A 21,027-nucleotide genomic window follows, 5' to 3' on the forward strand; every position below is an offset into this window, starting at 1 on the left:
AAAAATAAAACACAACATACTTGTAAAGCAAAAAAGTTCACATAAATACATTTGTTAGATATTAAATGATAAAACAATAGCTTTACTGATCAAAATTAATATATTATTCAGACACTTTTTGGCTGTCAAACATAGCTGACATGGCTCAGTTAATGGGATTTCTGTGGTCTGGCTTCATATGTTTGCAAATTCTATTCATTTGATATTTTGTTGTTAAATGCAATGAAGTGAAATTCATACATTATTAAGTGTCACCGTGTTTTGGAGACAACCGGGGCACCTTTTCTACTACCACACTGGAGAGAAGAGACAATAAACCAATAAACTTATATGACTTTGACTTAACAATATGTCAGTCTTCAATAAACTCAATGTGCAAGGTCACCTTTATGGACAGAGATGTAATATTTCAACAGAATAAAAAGGTATGACCATTATCACTTATAATGTGTTTTATACAGAGACGAATCATGTTTAGTTTAACTTGATACAGCCAAAATGTCACAGCTGATAAATCATGGCTGGTTTGCTCAGCAAGTTTTCATGGCTCTTATTTCAGTAATGATATAAGCAATGTTTATAGAGAAGTTAGCATCTATCTGAGGCACTACAAGAGAAATGCAAAACCAGATTTCCAAGAATAGTGAGAAACCTACTTCATTCTACAAAGGAAGCATGTATGTAGTGTATCCCGTTAAGAGAAAATTAAATCATCAGGGCATTTTCTCAATGCCAAAACTATAGATAGGAATCCATCTTTGAATGGAGTTGTTATAGTGTTACATAAAGAGCATAAAATATCTCTGCAGCCATATTCAAATTTGATAATAAATAATTATAATGTCATGATTCCTCATTAAGCATATACGCTAGATACATATTACATACATGAATAATACATTGAACTGATGTAATGCACAAACTGGGGGGAAAAAAAAGAAACTGTAGATTAAAAAAAGAAATGTAATAGGTTTGTAAAATCAATGCGTTTATTTTATTTTTAAATCAGATTTTTGTCAGACATTTGAAACATTATGGTGGCATCATAGCTGCTAGTTTCTAAAAGAGAAGTCCTCAAATAACCAAAGTGCTATTATAGTTACATTTAAATGGCTTCACTCATTGTAAGAATTGTACATCAAAAATGTTGCTCAGGTGAAAACATATTATATTAAACAAAATCAACCGACTGGACCATGTCAGGCCCCTCCCACAGTTTGATTGACATGTAACAGGGAAGCAGAACCACACCCCATCACAACCTAGTTTCCTAGGTCTTTCAGATCCCATTGCCATAGCAAAATTCAGCACACTAAAGGATTTTTCACACCATACACACCACAAGCTAAAAAGACTCTACTGGAGGAAAATGAAACAAATGAACAAACAAAAAGTAGTCGCTATAGAAAAAATCGATATTATCAAAATCGATGCAGAACACTGCAACACATTAACTCGCTGGTCTTAAAATATATCACACAATTTCAATATTGGAAACGATTTCTTGTAATACTTAAAATTATAATGACCATCCAGTGTGTGTCATTTGTAATACATAAGCTATTAAATCTATAAGTAATAAAGGTCTAAAGACATCCCATACAAGTAAATGTGATTCCAGATGAGAATGTTATTTACTTAACCTGAAACAGAATGCCAAAATTTGCCAAAAAACCTCAGCAATCAAAAATAAAAAAAAATAAAAAATAAAGACATTCCTCTAATGATTACAAACAGCCTTAAGACAAAGAGAGACCTCTACATTGTACAGCCAATACACATGATACAGTGATAGTTGAACAGAAATGCTGATCACTAGCAATACATTCTGAACACCTCTTACTTGCAGCGCTCAGGCTAACATCAGCAGACGCTGTCTTCCATATAAAGGATAACAGACACTACACTGAATTCCTAAGGAAGCAGTCTGGTTAGAGCTTTACACACTTAACCGTTTCTACACGAAGTACACTTGTAGGGTGACATTTTGGAATATAAAAGTTGAGACATGTTAGAGTTGTGTGTGTACACAAGAAAAAGTCTTTTCTTATTTGTCTTTTTAAATACAGTGTTTTGCAAACTTAGAAAAAAAGGTTCTTAAAATAAGGTGAACTGCATGCATCAAAATATTAGTCCTCTGTATGACTTCTTCACAGAATTCGATAAATTCCCATTTTGGGAATCGTTGAAATTCGCAGAGGATTTTAAGGAAATGTCCCCTGAAAACCGAACCAACTTTTTTCATATACAAACACACCTGCTATAATAATTAATTATACAAGAGCACGTGAAGTTTCACTGTCTTTAAAATGTCAAAAGCACTTGTAAAGTGTATGTTTGCGGCGCTCTCGCCAAACCTAACTACTAAATGTTATTTTATTTTTTACATATTGTGATTTATGTACAGAAAAGTCCACCACATACTTTATTTTTGTTTTATAAATTAAAAAAAAAAAAAACTATAATAAATAAAACATAGGGATCCTCCTCCTGACGTCATGGGTCCACGGTAACGTGTAAGGCGAATGTAAGGTGTGGTTCAACAGCATCTATTGTTTTTTTCCCCCTAAAACACGAAAAAGAGCTTTTGTGCCATCTTTGGTCAAAGGGAAATTTGTTTGAGCATACAGTTTGGAGTTTAAGGGGTCTTTTGAATATACCCCTCTCATTTATTCAGCTTTTATTCATGGCACACAACACAGTTTCTGATTTCCTGATGGTCCAGGTCAGCGCAGGTATTAACCACCAAGAAGAATGAAGTGTAATCTCGTAGGTCCCCCAAAAAGAGAAGGAGAATTACATAGGACCCAACACAGAGAGGAAGTAGAATTCACCGGGACCCATCTCAGGAAGTAGAATTCATCAAGACCCCCTTGTAACAGGAAGTACGTCAGCAGTGTGATGCATGCTCATGCGCAAGCGAATAGGTCAAAGTATTGTCTCTTTTAAGACCATGCTTTTCAGAGTGGAAGCTGTAGATGTTTTTTAGGCCAAATGTCTCTTTTCAGCTCTTGTGACACCGCCGCTCAGGAAACAGATCAAAAAGATACCTGTAAAAACAGACAGTATATAAGAAAGTAACTGTTAAAAATGGATTAAAATTGATTGTGAAATTGTCTAATTGTAATGTTAAAAGTTATATGGGGAACAATGATTTGCCATACATTACCATTCAAAAGTTTGGGTCCTTTATGTTCACCAAGGCTGCATTATTTGATTAAAACTTAATTAAAAACAGTAATATTGTGAAATATTGTTACAATGTAAAATAACCTGTTTTCTATTTTAATACATTTAAAAAATTTAATTTATTCCTGTAAAGCATAGCTTAAATTTTCAACATTCATTACTCCAGTCTTCAGTGTCACATGATCCTCCAGAAATAATTCTTACATGCTGATTTAGTGCTAACGCATTTCTTATTACTATAAATACTGAAAACAGCTGCTCAATATTTTTGTGGAAACCATTAAACTTTTTTCAGGATTCTTTGATGAGACAGAAAGTTCAAAAGAATAGCATTTATTTCTAATTTATTTGCATTTATTTATAAAATTCATTATATAATAACATTATAAAATGTCTTAACTGTCTCAATTTAACACATTGCTAAAAAAAAGTATTAAATGACCCAAACCTTTGAATGATGCACAGAAAATAATTAATAATGTAAATAATAACAATAATAAACAGAGAGATAGCCACATTTATGAATGATGTTTTCTCTCTGAACGCTTTTCTTCTTTCTTCCTCAGCTTGGAAACTTCTCCCTGTTACACATAAAGAGAGAGAACAATTTACAGGAAGTAAATATTAAGCAGTTCAATTAGTTCAGTTGAGTTCAGGTTATCTGTTGCTGTAGTGGAGACAAAGTGTATAAAGCTGGAAGGAAGATAAAAAAGGATAAAGGGGGAGGAAAAAAAGAGAAGACAAGTTGAAGGTTAGAGGAAAAGATATTGGTGTGATACATAATGTCTTAAACGTGTTAATTTATAAATGATTTAAGAACTTTAAAAAACCCACACACAGATTTACAGAAAACAACAACAACAACAACATCAATGGGTAGTTCTGGTCTCCAGTCTGTGCGGATATAATGAGGATTTCTGGTATCCAAAATTGTACTACTGTCTACAACATTATTGTTTTATGATTACATATACTACCGTTCAAAAGTTTGGGGTCAGTACAGAAATTAATACTTTTATTCAGCAAGGAAGCATTAAATTGGTCAAAAGTGGGAAATATACCTCTTTTTCACTTTCACTTTCACTTTTGTTCCACAGACAAGGGTTAAGACCAGTCTCAGACTAAAATGCCTGTATGGGATGTTTTAACTGAAAGAAACTTGCACTGACATATCTTAAAATATGTCAGTGCCATTGTTTTGTCTCAAGATGCACATCAGAAGTGTTTTTTTTTTCTAAGGCACATTTATAAAAGCTACTTAAATGTCCTAATTAAACTATGACATAATCCTGGCTTAATCTAAGCCCTGTCTGTGAAACCAGGCCATAATGTTACAAATATTTCTATTTCAAATAAATGCTGTTCTTTTGAACTTTGTATTTATCAAAAAATCCTAAATAAAAATGCACCACAGTTTTTACAACCATATTAAGCAGCACAACAGTTTTCAACATTGATATGAATAAGAAATATTTATTGAGCACCAAATCAGCATAAAAAAAAAATTCTGAAGGTTCATGTGACATGCTGCTGAAAATTTAGCCTTGTCATCATAATTAAATTATATTTATATTTTACTGTATTTTTGATCAAATAAATCCAGGCTTGGTTAGCATAAAAGAGTTCTTTCTAAAACAATTTTTTTTTTTTAAATCTTGTCGAGCCCAAACATTTGAACAGTATTTCAAATATTTAACTTCAGTATTTCTGAACAATCATGGGAGAGGGAAATTCTCGTTGTAGTGAGCATTTTATTGGCCAAAAATTGGATCCATTTTCCCATACATAATCAAATACACATATATGGAAATAGAAACACTCCACACAGACTGTGCAAACCTCAGCAAGTGAAGCGAGATGTGTTTGGATATCAGGGACCAGGGGGGCGTGGCTCTTCCCCAGGGTGGAAGGGGCTCCCTGTGACCCCATGCCACTCCCCAAGCCCTGGTTTTCAGGAGTGGGAGTGTTCACTCGGAAAATCACCTTTCGAATGACCTGTAGATGGGTATTGAAGGTCAGAGGTCACCATGAATACACGTCATGGGAAATCAAAGCATTGTCAGGAAAGACAGGTGAGAATCAGTTAAGGTTATGGAGATGTGAGCTGCAAGAAAAATGTGTTGCATTCAATCTTTGTATCACTGTCTCTAAATCTGAACAGACAAAGCAAAAAACTACAAGCAACCTAAGGAAGTAAAATATATTGGAAACTCAGAAATGGAGAAAAGAATTGGAGAAAAGGAAAACATTAAGTGAACAATGGAGTTACTTTTCTGGTGATGATGTTTCCATCTTCATCAATAAACTGTTCCTCTGAAACTGACTCGCCAGGAATGTTCCGCGCCTCCTCTCCCTAAAGCAAGATAGCGCTTCATTCAATACGCAGACACACATATCCAGGACACCTACAAAAGCCGCACACCACACCTACAAGCACATTTCCACACACCCAGAGCAGTCATGTGAACCTGCAAGCAAAGCTGGAACTTTAAATATTAGCCAACATGCCTTCATGCCCAGCATCACCATCTTTAGAAATCACACAACACATTAGGAGAAACACTCCACTATGTGCTTGCGTATCTATCACACAAGCAAATAAGATGATAAAATGCAGAATAAGATGTAAACCCAAACCAAGCACCTGTAAGCATAAGGAAAAAGGAAATACTGCACAGCAAGAACCAAGTGACGTAAAAACATGTAATAAAGATCACACTGTTTCTGATTGTATCAATCAGATTCAGTCCACCAGCTAAACCAAAATCAGACTCAGACCAAAATCGGATCTTAACCTGACTGCCCTGCAGTTTAGCAGGCAGATACCTTGAGAATGAGACGCCTACGAAACACTTTGGTGGTGACAGTACGCTCTTCGTCCAGGCCGGTCTCTGTTGATAACCGCTGCTAATGGATGCAAATAAAATACATCTTAATATGTGTGTGTGTGTAATTTCAGTTCTCTCATTTAATTAGTGTAAATGATCATCAGTGTTTTCTTTCATCTGGAATAAATAAACTGTATTAGGATGTGAATGATTCTGATGATCATCTCACTGTAAAAAAATCAATCCATAACACAGATTTGAGCTGAGGCAAAGAGAGCAGAAGAGTGTTTTAAACTGGAAGTAGCAGCATTATCTAATCAGTTATTATATGCTGGTATTCGAGCGATTATCTCACCTGGACTTTGTGCTCAGCGATCAGAGCTCCTTCTTGTTTGCCCGCCCCTGTCTTCACACCATTGGCTGATTCCTGAGACGCTGAGCTGCGGGGCATGGTGTCAGAGTGCTCACCATTTTGTCGAGGTTTTCCTGAATCGCCTCTGGATGATGATGTCACAGAGTCACTGGAGTTCTCCTGACTGCAAGGGGGTTGAAATGTAACAATTAAGCTAGTAAGGAACAAATGTCTTGATATGATAATGGGTAAGAATGGATTTAAAAAAAAAAAAAACCTTCCATTCTAGCAAACCTGTATAATGTTGTACTTTTATATACACTAACATTCAAAAGGTTGGGGTCGGTAGATTTATTTAATGTTGTTGAAAGAAGTCTCTCATGCTCACCAACATTTACTTTGTCAAAAGTACAGTAAAACATATTTTGAATAATATTTAATATATAAAATTTTGAAACATGAAATCGAAAAATTGTTAAATTATTTTTTTTTATAGATTAAAACTGAATTTTCAGCAGTCATTACGCCAGTCTTCAGCATAACAGGATCCTTTTGAAAACTTTCTAATATGCAAATTTGGTGCTCAAGAACCATTTCTTATTATTACTGAAAACAGTTGTTCTGCTTTATAATTTTATAGAAACAATGATTCGTTTATTTTCAGAATTCTTTGATAAATAGAAAGCTAAAAAAAAAAATCATTTAATGCATCCTTAAAAGTACACATTTTTGAATGATACCGCATTTTAACAGGATGGTAATTTATTATAATTTGCGATGCAAAAGAAGCTTGAAACATCATACATGGTCTTTCTGAAAAGGGGGACAAGCTTTGAAATTTACAGTATGTCTTCTAGTACTTAAAACACATTTCAAATGTGACTTATTATGATTTGATTAAATGTGGGTTAATGTAAACATAATAATTGTGGCTATATACAGTACCTGTTGTCCTGTCGGTCCATGTAGTCTGAACCGTGACTCCGCCCTGAAGCCGGCGGCTCTGTGTTTGATGTCTCAGTGAGCCAGCCTGCAGAGAGTGAGCATAACTCAGACTCAATTTGTTCAACACCTCTCACTACCTCTCTCACTTTCTCCTTAGTCATCTCCTCATTCACTTCCCTCTCCCTCTTTCCGACATGGCCTCCAGACACCTCCAGTTGCTCTTGTCTTTTCTCGGCTTCCTCCTCCTCCTCCTCCTCTCCATCTAAGCCAGACTCCCTCAGGACCTCTGCCCAAGGTCGCAAAGGGGACACATCATGACCTTTGACCTCTTTCAGAATCAATCTTTCTTGTTCCTTCATGTTAACGTTTGGTTCTTCTAATGCTGATGAGGGACTCTTACACTCTTCTTTTCCCTTGTGTGTTAGGTCAGTCTGTTCCATCGTAGGGGGCGATTTCTGTTGGGAGTGAAAAGACTCTTTCTCATTTTCTTCTCTCTGTTCCTTTTGTTGAGACCCCTGGTTCCCCTGTAAAAGGTGGTCCTGTTCGATCTTGGTCGTGGATGGGTCTATTTTTGGGACAGACTGAAGTGGTACAAAGCAAACTGACGGGTTTAGAGGAGGTGCATCATGGTCTAGGGGAGAAAGCTCAGGGGTAAGGTGTGAGTCAGGGTCACATGTGACAGCTAAGAGTTGTGTTATGAGTTTGGGGTTGTTGGGAAGTAGATGAGATTTTGCAGGAGGATCAGGGGAGAGTATGTGTGTGTGTATTTCGGCAGTTGTTTCAGAGAGTGTTTGATGCTGGTTTTCAGGTCTGGACAGGGGGAGGTCACATGGTCTGGCTGGGGTAATTCTGACAGACTCGTCCTCATTGTACCTCTCTAGTCCCCAGGAGGGGCAATAAGGTGGAGGGTCAAGGGGCAGATCTAAGATGGGTTTGAGATCATCAGATATAGAGGGGCAGATAGGGGGTGTGATGGGGGTGGGGTTGGAAGTTGACTGCAGTTGAGCCAGGATGTTGTGGAAACCTGGGTGAGATGATACACACACAGATGGATGGACATGACAGGACACAATTACAATCACACACAAACAAGCACACACATATGCATGCTTAAAGAAACAGTTTACCCAAAAATTAAAGTTCTGTCATGAAAGTTTACTCACCCTTGTGTTGTTTCAAACCTGTATTCTGTCAATGTTTGGGAAAACCTTTGTACAATTTATTAATTAATTTATTTGAAACAACATGGGGGTGGATAAACAATGCCAATTTCATTTTTGGGTGAACTATTTTTTTAAACATAGACAGAGAATCACCTAAGCCCACTCTGAAGAGCAAAAGCACAGTATTTGACCGTATTTCCCAGAGCTTCAGCAGACATACAGACCAACAAACACACAGTTAATACACAATGACAATGGAACAGATTCAGATCTCCAAAAAACAGAGAGGTTATGATTGCATGTACACTACAGTTTAAAAGTTTGGAGTCAGTACTTTTTTTTTGTAAAGAAATTATTGCTTTTGTTAAGCAAGGATGCATTAAACTGATCAAAAGAGAGAGTAAATGCATTTATAATTATACAAAGGATTTCTATTTTGACCTTTCTATTCATCAAAGAACCATGGTTTCCACAAAAATGTTTCTTGATCACGAGCATATTAGAATGATTTCTGAATGATCATGTGACACTGATATTACAGCTTTACTGTATTTATGATCAAAGAAAGCCTTGGCATAGCCTTGGTGAGCATGAGAGACTTCTTTCAAAAATATTCAAAACCCCAAACTTTTGAACAGTAGTGTATGTCTATGTGTGATCTCCCTATAGTAAAAGAGCTGTGTGTGTTTATGTCTAACTTTAAAAAACAAATGTACAGCATTAGAGTTAATGTTTGAGCTTATTATAATAAAGTGAAGTAACACTAGATAAGGGAAAACATATTCACTTTTAACTAAGAGTTTTCCCTCAATAAACTCCTAATTACTGCTTATTGATAGTAAGTAAGGTAGCTGCTGTAGTAGATATGTTTAGGTATGGGGAAAGGTCAATGGATCTAGAATACAGTCATGCAGAATATGCTATTAATATGTGCTTTATACATACAAATAAACAGCCAAAATGCTAGTAATATGCATGCTTATAAGCAACTAGTTAATAGTGAATAGTGTTCCCTAATCTAAAGTGTTTCCAAAGGTGGGTGTTACTTTAGTTGGTTAGACACCATTACAAATGTTGCATAGGTGAATATAAGAAGCACAGTCTTATTTTTACAGTCATAGTCGAGATGGGGAGACAGTCTCAGTATGGGGAGACTCAAAATCTGACTGAATAAAAATGAGGATAATGATGTCTGTTCAGATGAAGAGCTCAAAAGAAGAAGAGTTGAAACAGAGGGATGGAGTGATGAGGGGCGGTCCTGGGGGCACGCAGGGGCAATGACAGCATGCACAAGGGGGTAACAGCGTGGGTGGCGGGGAGAAGGAAGCAAGACTCAGGCAACATGATGCACAGGGAGAGAAATAAGAAAGAGAAGAAGGGCAGGGTGAGGGAGAGAGACAAATTCTGCGTGCAGAAATGGGAGATGACAGGCTGAGAGCAAGAGAAGGAGAGAAAGAGGAGAAAGAGAAGGAAGACTTAAGAGGAGCAGATGGCAATAGTGGACTGGATGGTGAGTCTTAGGCCACATCAGGATAGTTGTATGAGGTGGAGCATTGGGAGTGTGGGGAGGCAGAGTTAAAAAAAAAAAACACACAAAATAGAACTTGTAAGTTAGAAAGACATTACAATGACAGCATTAATGAGAAGAATGACTGGGGTCTGGGAGGGGGAAATGAGGAATTGTACTGGAGGAGAGGAGAGGACAAGTCCTTTTGTATCTGACAGAGGGAAGCACAGGAGACTGTCAGGAGGAGGAGACTACGGAGAGAAGGATGATCTCCTTCTTTCTCTTCTTTTTCCCCCTCTCTCTTTTTATCCCTTGCTCCAGTGCAGGGGAGGAGAGGAGAGAAGGACAGATGGAGGAGGAAGCAGATCGACAGCTTTAGAGGCAGAGGACAGCTAAGTCTTTTAACTGAGGCCATGCGCTGTGATCCACTATATACAAGAACAGCTGGTCTGTAAAACTCCTACAGCTGATAATAACATGCATTTTACTTAGAAATAACTCTTTCCTGACCTTTCAATGACAGAATTAATTTCATGGCTGAGAACAGTGTTTGTTTCATGTTCCATTGGCAATATACTCTAGGGCCTTCATTAAAACCAAAAGAAAAGTGTGTACATGTGTAACAGGAAAATACTGTTTTGAGTGGCCCTTCCTACACTTGTTGAGGCAAAGCATCATGCTGTGATTGCTTCACGTCACATGACCATATACATGCATGTTCAAATCGGGTCCATGCATATGGTGTTTGGAGGAAGGGAAATGGGTAACAGAAATGAAGAGTCTCTGAATACAGAAAGTATTTAAAATAAGAGAGTAGTGAGTGATTAAACACACTGTGTGTGATTGGGGCCTTAATCTTTTATAAAAGGCAAAGTCTCATTGTGGCTTCAAGTTCAAAATATTGTTCAGTGTTGCTCAATTCAAATCATGTTCAAACTACTGGTGGCCCATCTGTGACTAACACTTTAGCAAAGTGCACAGGGTAGTTGAAGAGGAAAAAACAAAGGTGACAATAAAAACGGAATGAGTTGGGGAGGAGGGGGTGAGGTCATCTAGATGGGGCTAAACTTTACCATCCGCCTTTTCCTGGCACACAGCGCTATCATCTGCAAAACTTCTGGTGCCTGAAATGTTACCATAGTCAAATATGGGCCCTTCCAGCAGAGTCACAATATCCATCCGGTTCACTTTAGTCAGGACAGCCGTCAGTGCATCCGCTAAGAAAATGTAAATAACAGTAACTTACATTTATTTGCTTTAGGTAGATATTATAACTTCTCTGTGTATGAAAGACATCAATAGAAGGAAATTAATAAAAAAAGAGGGAGATGGTTAGAAAATTATTCTCACTGGTGGCGTTTTTCCCATCCCGACTAACCCACTTCTTAAGGAGCATAAAGCTCTGGGCTGTGAGAGAGTTTGGGTTCTCTGTGCGGATGTGGTTTATCTCATCCACAGAAAAATTCATTTCTCGAGCCAGCTCTATAAAACAGTAAAATACATAACATTATAACTAGCATCATCTCTGCACAGACTGCAAGTAAATATAAGATAAGACAGAGGTAATAAGACAGATGTAAAGACAATTCAAATTAAAATTAAAAATAAAATCAATCCAGTTCTGCACTGCAATACCAAGCAAAGGCACAAGAGGGCAGGATTGTTTCCCATTGCTGATTAGTGATCAAATTATAATTTGACTCCCTATTTAAATAAGTTAGGTTTCATTAGTTTGGTAGTAAATAATTAGTGCCTGACAACTGAAATGTGACCTCTAATATGTCAGGCATATGGGGCAAAGTGAGTCTACCTGTCCAGCTCAGTCCCAGGTGATCAGCAACAATGGCCATGCGAAGGTCTGTTCTCTCACAGGGACTCTGTGGACCTGTTATGACATACAGAACAAAAACATTACAAACATGTTACTTATTCATTTCAAAAGAAAAATCCAGAAGACTTCCTTCTTTTCTGGCCAAAACAAAGAAAAATTAACAAGATCTTTCTCCAACAGAAGCTATTAACAGGAGAGGAAAATGAAGGGACGTTTTTAGAATAGTACTGGGTTTGGCTAGAAAAGGAAGAACAGACAGACAGTGATCTAGAACGTTTCAGCTACACAGTTGGTGCTCTGATCGTGTATGTGAAACAAATTTTCCACAGAATCTATGCAGGCAATAACTATGAGTTTATACAACGGTTTATAAAATGAAAACAAAACATTAACAAACAAGAGACTTTGTTGAAATGAGGCATGCAGACAACATAGTACTGTACATTTTTTTTCTAACAAAGTTCACAAACACTAAAGCAGGTATAAATTCCTCAACAATGCTCCTTTAACCAACCCAGCACAGATATACTGTTCAGTGCCCCACCCCTCATTATTATGATAAATTATCTGTGGAAGGTAGGGGAGAGAGAAGGGGAGATCTGACAGGGACAGATACAGTACAGTACACAGTGATGAGAGAATGACAAGAATGACAGCTATTGTTCACGTCACAGGCAATCCAATCAGTCACAACGGCTCATGCAACTAAAGATCAAGTAAAGTTTTCAATAAAGTTTTACAAACTAGGCTTGATCTCCGCGACGGGGGGCGACCTGCGAGCCCCTTCGTTCTTACTGCCCTCCTTCCCTCCTCCAGTCCGCTTACTCCTCCTCCTCTCACTGCCCGCCGCCCTTGTGACCTTTGTCCTGGAGGGTGTGACCCCTCGGGAGGAGCCAGCGGAGAGGGAGGGCTGGGACTGAGAGGGGTCCGATAGTGAGGTGCTTCGTGATGTGCTGCTGTCCTCCTCCGATTGCGACTGCTCTCCCTGTGTCTGTTTCTCCTCGTCTGAAAGTCGTTTGGCCACCTTTATTGCTTCTCCACTAACATTTTTTAAGAACTCAATGGACTGCCTACACACCTCACTAAAGTTGCCTCTACCTGCCTCGCTAACTGAACCATTGGAAGCACCAGATGACCTGTCTTTGAAAGGCAGCCTAGAGGGAACTACTGGTCTGACTGATCTCTCTGACTCTGTGAGCTTACTTGACTTTGGAACTACTTGAGCTGTGACAGCTGAGTTAGCTGCACCATTTCTTTTGATGTCCTTGACAGGTATTCTAGACTTGGGCTCAGGTGTTATGGATGCAGGATCCACTTTCCTTGCCTCTGGCTTAACAATCTGTTGAGGCTTCTGCTTCCCTGAACTGAGTGTGTTAAAACTGAACCCTGCTGCCTTGACTGGGAGCCTAGATTTGTGCTGCCTGTTTTCTAAGACTACTTTAGTCTGAGGACTCTCAGTAATGGGTTTCTCCTCTCTCTCTAAAGACTCCCTACAAAACTGAGCTTCTATTCTACTAGCTTTCTGTAAGGTGGGTTCAGAAGATGACTGCAAATTGAACACTACACTACCACACTGGATGTAGTTGGCCTGCACATTAGAGGACTCTAAATTATTGTTGTTATTGTAGTTTTCTGATGGGTAATCTTTTCTGCCTGTCTGGGAAGAGTTAGTGTGCCTGCTGTCAAAGTGACTTTCAGCTAATTGCCTTGACTCCAAGCTAATGTATTCCGGCATCTGACTGTCTGAGGACTCAGTTTTAACATCAGTCAGTTCAGCTGAGCCAGGGTCTTTCTTTATAGTAATGGAAGCTGCGATGCCCATCTTAATGGGGGTGCGAAATTTGGGGTCGACCTTGGAGGCTGTGACAGTGCATGAGGTGGTGTCAGCGAATGGAGGAGCGTCCAGGCAGTCAGCACTGCCTTGCACTGTGCTGCCTCTGGATGGCGTTAAATCTGTGGTTTCCTCTACCTTCCCCTCTACAGCTCTTTCCCCTGCCTTTGAGTGAGAGGCGACTACCCCCGCATTCCTGTCCCCTTTCCCCTTGTCCCCTGACTGCCCATCTGATGTATGCTCACCAATCTGGAAAAACTGAAGTCTCTCTTCAACAAAGTCCCTCTTGCTCATGTCAATAGCACCACTGCGGGTCATCTCAAACATCTTGCCCTCGTGGAAGGGGAAAGGGTTGGGCTCACTAGTTGGGGTGCTCTCATCTGTTGGGGTTCTTGCTGGAGTGGTATCCGGCGTGGTTGCTTGTGATTTGTCGTCCACTGACAAAGCACAAGGCTTCGGATCTTCATCTTTGTTTTTAGCATCAAAAGCTCCCTCCTCTCCAACTTTACCAGACCATGGATCAAAATCCAAGCCTTTAGTAGCCACAGTTTTAAAGGTTGTGTTAATGCCCTCCTCTAGTTGGGACTTAAAATAATTGTCTTGAAAATCTTGTCTATCTGGGTGTCTTCCCTCCAAAGAATAGATTTTATCCTCTTTCCCATTGTCTGATTTTTTCCCAGATGGGCTCTTTGTTTTTGCCTTTTCCCCTATTTCCTCAATTGGCGTGCTCTCCTCTTCAATCACTTCAAGTTTGCTCTGACTGAAAGACCGATCTCCTGCTTTTCCCTCATTTGACAGGCTGGATGTTTTAGGGTCACTCAGTCCATCGTCCTCATCTTGTAGGTCATACCCATCCAGAGAATCTATCTCAGTGGCATCTGTATCATGGGAAAATTCAGCAGTTGTTGCTATTGAACAATCACTGATTGATTGATCGTTTCCATTCTGTTCACATTCTACCTCTTCTCCTTTGACAATGCCATTGATACCTGATCCCTTTTGGTGTGAGCTGTTTCTCTCTGGTTTCCTAGGCTTAACATGTTTCTCACACTCCTCAGCCATTTTGAATGTGTACTTCTTAAGGGGGGCAGGCTGAAAAACAGATTCATCATCACTAGAGTCACTACTGTTAGCTCCAGGTGGAAGAGGGGAAGGAGGCTGGACTCTGATTACTGGCTCTGCAATGAGATGTCTGTCATGTTCCTCTTGAAGGTTGACCTCCATCATCTCTGTTTCTGCTTCTAAGGAAGGACATGACCCCTTCTTTTCAGGGTCAGAATGCTCAGTTTCTAAAGGTGGTGGTGGTGGGAACTCGATGTAAGCTATGTGTTTTTCTTTTGACCTTTTTCCACTGGAGTCTTGCTTTCTTTTTGAAGGCTCTGATGATTGAGTGGCAGATTTGGCTGACACTTCCTTGAAAATGAATGTCTTAGGCTGCTCCTCTTCCTCTGACTCCTCTGGGATTGGGCTAGGCATGCCAGCCATGGAACCGATGACAGGCTCTGGAGCTCTGGAGTTTAGGTCGTAGCTGACCTCCTCAGAGGTAGGCGTCTCAGGAGTTACTGGACTCTTCCCTGAACTGTCCATAAATGTAACCTGCTCTAACGTGTCATCTTCAGGGCTTCCCTGTGGAGATGTTGGCTGTTTCTGTTTGACAGAATAAAATGCCCCACGTGTTTCATGTACTGTCCTGCTTTCATGGCTTACAACTTTTTTGTAAGTGCTTAACTGGCCAGTAGCAGATTCTTTCTCATACTGTTTACCTACTTGAATGCTGACATACACAGGAAGAGGTTTAATGTCCGCAGTGACACCTGGGGTCACTTTTTCGATATACTCAACTTGGTTATCATCCACACCATTACAGACTATATTAACAATCTGCCTGCTAGAATCTGAGTTCACTACAGATGACACTAGGTGATCACTAGGTGATTTGCTAGCCCCAGAATTAGGGTGCTGTGTATTTCTGGCTATGTGAGACCCTGTTCTTTCAGATTTAATGGAGGAATCTAACTTTAAAGTACTACTTTGATGATGGTCTATAAAACTAGATGAAACCCTAACAGGAATTTGTGATTCCGAGTTTTTTTTTAGAGCACCATTGCACTTTTCAGCATTACTAGGGTCTTCTCGAATTACAAACTCTGTGTAAATGATCTTTTTTGTTGTTTCTTCTTTTGTGTTGTGCCCATCTCTCAATGAGTGCTGCTCATTCTGTGAGTCATCCTTTTGCCTATCATGCACTAGAGTATGAGTGAGCTTTGTCTTTTGGCCTTTCAGTTGCCCATTGCCATGGTTTTCCCAAGTTTTGTATATTTTCCTATCTTCGTTGGCAATTTGCTCCTTACTATAAACATTTTGGTGATGTTTTGGTGAAGAGTTATCTGACCAATTTCTCTGTCTGTCACTCTGCTGATTTTGGGCAAATGCTTCAGCCTTCCGTACATTGTAACTGTGCCCACCCTCACTATCTTTTTTGGGGCTTCTCTCACTTTCTGAAGACTCTATTGACCTTGGGATATTCCCCCCTGCAAAAACTTGATAAACAGGCAGCTTACTTTCCTGCAGCTTCCTGACTGGGGATCCTGAAGTTTGTGCCCATTGCGGACCTTTATCTTGTTTCTGGGCCTCTGATTCAAATTTCATTCTTACAGAGCTAACCTTAGATGTTGAGGGCTGGAAATATTTAGACGAATCACTTACACTGCTTGCAGATGAGCTGTCTCCCTTCTTCGGGTCATCATTGTATCGAAGCAAGACTCGTCTTTCAGGACTGCTTGGTAGACTGGCACATTTTCTGTCATGGGAATCATACTTATCCCTAAACCTGTCTCTACTCCAGTCCTCTCCAGTACCTCCATTCCTGTACACTGACCTCTCTGGGCTACTACATGTTGAGCTGGGCCCAGAACGAGTCTCCCTCGCATCTTGTCTGCGATGCTTCTTTTCAGGGGACTGAAGCTCGTCATTCAGTTTTTCAGTTTTATCGCGAAAGAATTGTGAGACTTCACTAAGTTTTTCCTCTGCCTCTTTGACTGTTCTGTCTACTCTGTCCTCATATTTGTGATTCCCTCTGCTTTTACTCTGCCCATCCTCAGAAACTCTCATCCAAACAGACTTTTTTGGACTATCAGGATCAGAAGCATACTGCAGCAAAGTGAGTTTGTCATAATTGTCATCTTCTGATGATCTACCTGACCTATCAGGCTTTAGCATGAATTCTCTAATTGAGCCACCTTGTGTTCCCTCACCATAATATCGAGACCTGTCAATCACAGATTCATCGGAGTCTGAATGGGAAGAGTCAAATTTTTCTGACAGGAGCATTTTCTCTGCAAATTTGTATGATTCTCCCCTCGTTTGAGATGATTCATCATCATGGTACTCCACTGACTGCTGACTATGCAATCTCAAGGTCTTATCATCCTCCACAGAGACAGGTTTGTGTATTCTGGAGTCCAGATAACAAGGAAGAGATTCTTCAGGTTCTATGTCACGTTGCTCACTGCCCATCCTATTTTGCAGTTCTTTCATGCCACTTTTACACTGATATATGTACATTTCCTTCTCAGGGTGATTTTTTGTTTCTCTGATAATTACTTCAGTTGGTTCAGCTTTGTTGCCTTTCTCGATGTGAACCTCAATGATACGTTCGACTTTGGGTATTGGGTCAAGAGGCCTGACAGATGGATCTGCCCCTTCACTGCTGCTTTTGTGCTCAAACAGGCCTGTTAACTCCCTAGATGGATCCTTCCCAGACTGGAAAGCCTTCATTATGTCTCGTACAGACATGGTCTCCTCCATCCTCTCAGATGCAGCCTCTTTAACGGGGGGTTTGTGGTACACCATTCTTGTAGTTGTTGTTATGTGAGTTTCCTCTTTGACCCGCATACCTTTGCTCATCACATCATCCTCTGCATTGACTCTGGCTTGGTAAGCTTTAACTCTTTCTTTGATGGACCCACCAGGTGATCGAGGCTCAGTGTCTGAACATCGCAGTGGAGGCTTTGTCATTCTAGAATCTTCCAAAGCTGGCTCCTTAGGATCCTCTGGATGCTCATAGCTCCTTATGACATGTACAACCTCAGTGCGTGTTTCAGTGATGACAGGAGGAATCTCCTGAAAGAGGCCTTTGGGCCCCATTCCTTCTGCACTTTGGGGGGCAGAGGGAGTTCTCTCACTGCGAGTTTCAAATCCACTGTCTGAAAGTGGACTTTTGTCTTGGTCATGGGAGACATCATCAGGAGAGTCTAGTGCTATTTCAGGGCCAAACAATGCATCGGCTAGCTTTGAAAGTTCTTTTTCTGAAGGTGAAGGGCGCATGTTGGTTGGAGGCATTTTGAGCTTGTGTTCCTGTAATGCCATTGCAGGTTTCAGGACCCGTTTTTGTTTCTCCTCTCCTTCTTTCCTTGCTTCCTCAGTTCTTTGTTTAGCCTCTGCTATTTTAGAAACAGAACTTGTGCCAATGTCATTGGTTAGGTAATCAACAACTTTAGCCAGGTTAAAATCTCTGTCAGATACTGTTTTTGTTTTGACTTGAGGGGTTAATGTTTCATATCGAGGGGGGCATCGCCATTCATTTTGTGGATTATCATCTATGTCATCCTCTATGACATCTGCTGTTTTGCTGTTTTTAATATTTGCCTTACTCTCTCTCAAAACATCCTTGCTAAGAATTTCACTGACTTTGACCAGGTCCTGTTTGACATTTTCTACTATCTTGAAAGGCTCCTCATCGTCCGCTTTATGTTCCTTAGAGTCAGAATGATAACCTTTGGAGCTTGAATTTGTATCAGTTTGCAAAATTGCAGACATTCTGATTAGGTCCTCCTTCATTTCAGCCACATCTTTTAGAATCTCCTGGCTATTGGACAGAGGGGATGAAGCGGTAGCAGATTTCATTGTTCCTGGGGACATGTGCATGGTAGTCTTGACAGGAGATAGAGTTCTGGCAAAAGAGGACTGAGTCTGGGCATTAACCTCTTGAGGCATGGCCCTTCTGGGGGACAGGAGAGCAGCTGTTGACATGGAGACTTCAGGGAGCTTTTTAAATTGGTGTTCTGGTAAGACATTTATAACTGAATATACAGGGACTGTAATAGTGCTGGAAGTTACAGATGTGGTAGAATTCGGAGGGGATCTGAGGGAGGCATACAGTGAGCTGGATGCAGAGGAACGGATAGACTGGTAAGAGGATGAGGGAGTGGAGGACACTGACTTTAGTGTGCCATAGCCAGCAGAGCAGGAATTAAAAGTTTTTTCTACTTCATCAAAAGCAGCATTCACACTTGTTGTTGCTGCATTTGTTGTGGCTTGGATTCTTTCCTGCAGGGTACTGGTAAGATGGGTTGTTGGGGAGGAAGAGCGATATTTGGTTGGGGAAACTGTCCCATTGATCAGCGCAGCTGCTGTAGTGGCCGAGCTGGATTTCAATGGTGAGGAGAGGGATGACAGATATCCTCTGGCAGAGGCATCAGTGCTGGTTCTTAGAGAGGAAAAGCCCGGGACAGTTTTAATGGGGGAGCAGGTTGCTGGAGGGTTTGAGGTTACGACAGACTTATATGGCAAACTTGAGCTGTACATATTTAGAGAAGACTTAGGTGAGGCTGGAGGAGTCATAGCAATGGAGGATCTTTCCAGCAAGGTTCCGCCAGATGGTACAGGAGATGTCCTGGCTGAGAGCCCTGTGAGACCTTTAAGTGAAACTGGATCAGGGGCACTCTTGCCTGGAGAGGACAGAAGGGTGGGGGAGGCTTGGACTGGATACTGGGCACCTTGAACTACAGTTTTTATTGGTGAGGAGATTGTTCTGTACGATCGAATCGGTGATGCAACGTCACTGGCAGATTTTATGGAAGATGCTGGTGAACCTCCAATAATGGATTTGATAGGAGAGGCAGAGTTCACAGACCACACCGACCTCAGTGGGGAGGCTGAGGGGGTGTTAGATGAGGAGCTGGAGAGGGAGCCAAATCCAGACTTGGTCTGGCTAGGGACGTTAACGGGAGAGCTTGTCGCCCAGGCCTGGTAGGAGCGCGTCGTAAAGACAGGCTTGTAAGCGTAGCCAGAAGGCTGCGGCGTGGTTTTTGGAGTGGTGTTATGGCCTCTTTCAGCTGTTTCTAGCATAATTAAATTAATATTCAAAGTAAACGGAAAAAGTTGAATAAGAGAGAAAAGAGAAACAAGAAAGATTTAGTCAGGTGATAAATACAAAAACAACAGCAGTGGAAATACTGAAACTTGTGGAGGCTTTTGACAATGAAAAGTGAAAAAAAAAAAAACATAACTCATGCCTGTGGCACATGGGTGGAGATGCAAAATTATGGAAAAATATCTGCCACTAAAATAAACCAAGAAGCTCAAAATGTTCTGAAAATATGATCAGATATGAAACGATTAAAAATAATTTCTGCTTAAGGATGTCATAAGTACTGGTGTTTAGGTATGAAATCCTATAGTACTGGTAGTACTGAGTACAGAGTTAATTTATATTGCGTCAATAATATTTTAGTCAAAACAGGTGCATTAGGCCTTGCAGTGTAAATACAGCCTAACAGACCTTCCAATATTTATTATATCATCAATATTAAACAAACAAAATTGTAGGGGAAAAAAACACTCACCGATCACAGCTGGGCAACTTTAATACATTTAATAAACAATCTACAATTGAACATAAACACAAAGTTAGGCCTACAAGAAAAAATAAATTATTCTGATAATTTTTGTATTACAATCACTATTTACGGAATATATACAGGTGCATCTCAAATTAGAATGTTGTGGAAAAGTTAATTTATTTCAGTAATTCAACTCAAATTGTGAAGCTTGTGTATTAAATAAATTCAATGCACAGACTGAAGTAGTTTAAGTCTTTGGTTCTTTTAATTGTGATGATTTTGGCTCACATTTAACAAAAACCTACCAATTCACTATCTCAAAAAATTTGAATACTTCATAAGACCAATAAAAAAAAAAAACATTTTAAGTGAATTGTTGGCCTTCTGGAAAGTATGTTCATTTACTGTACATGTACTCAATACTTGGTAGGGGCTCCTTTTGCTTTAATTACTGCCTCAATTAGGCGTGGCATGGAGGTGATCAGTTTGTGGCACTGCTGAAGTGGTATGGAAGCCCAGGTTTCTTTGACAATGGCCTTCAACTCATCTGCTTTTTTTTGGTCTCTTGTTTCTCATTTTCCTCTTGACAATAGCCCATATATTCTCTATATTCTCTCTGGGGTTCAGGTCTGGTGAGTTTTCTGGCCAGTCAAGCACACCAACACCATGGTCATTTAACCAACTTTTGGTGCTTTTGGCAGTGTGGGCAGGTGCCAAATCCTGCTGAAAAATGAAATCAGCATCTTCAAAAAGCTGGT

General features: G+C 40.0%; 1 protein-coding gene across 33 annotated transcripts in view; it reads right to left on the reverse strand.

The window, feature by feature from the left end:
• Positions 1-967: 967 nt before the first annotated feature.
• LOC109053736 (ankyrin-3-like) overlaps positions 968-21,027 on the reverse strand; it is a 100,990-nt gene continuing 80,930 nt past the window's right edge. For 23 of the 33 annotated variants that reach the window (XM_042773876.1, XM_042773878.1, XM_042773868.1 and 20 more), the window contains 11 exons: positions 12,560-19,768; positions 11,795-11,869; positions 11,335-11,466; positions 11,058-11,201; positions 7,315-8,338; positions 6,373-6,553; positions 6,016-6,096; positions 5,459-5,542; positions 5,029-5,184; positions 3,706-3,770; positions 968-3,050 (listed from right to left, as the gene is read on the reverse strand). In XM_042773876.1, coding sequence (XP_042629810.1) covers positions 3,708-3,770; positions 5,029-5,184; positions 5,459-5,542; positions 6,016-6,096; positions 6,373-6,553; positions 7,315-8,338; positions 11,058-11,201; positions 11,335-11,466; positions 11,795-11,869; positions 12,560-19,768 — 9,149 coding nt within the window. In that variant the 3' untranslated portion in view covers positions 968-3,050; positions 3,706-3,707. The remainder of the gene's footprint in view (positions 3,051-3,705; positions 3,771-5,028; positions 5,185-5,458; positions 5,543-6,015; positions 6,097-6,372; positions 6,554-7,314; positions 8,339-11,057; positions 11,202-11,334; positions 11,467-11,794; positions 11,870-12,559; positions 19,769-21,027) is intronic. The other 10 variants (XM_042773896.1, XM_042773899.1, XM_042773898.1 and 7 more) reach the window with 7 other exon arrangements.

Source organism: Cyprinus carpio, chromosome A17, assembly GCF_018340385.1.
Source record: "Cyprinus carpio isolate SPL01 chromosome A17, ASM1834038v1, whole genome shotgun sequence".
Classification (NCBI taxonomy): domain Eukaryota; kingdom Metazoa; phylum Chordata; class Actinopteri; order Cypriniformes; family Cyprinidae; genus Cyprinus; species Cyprinus carpio.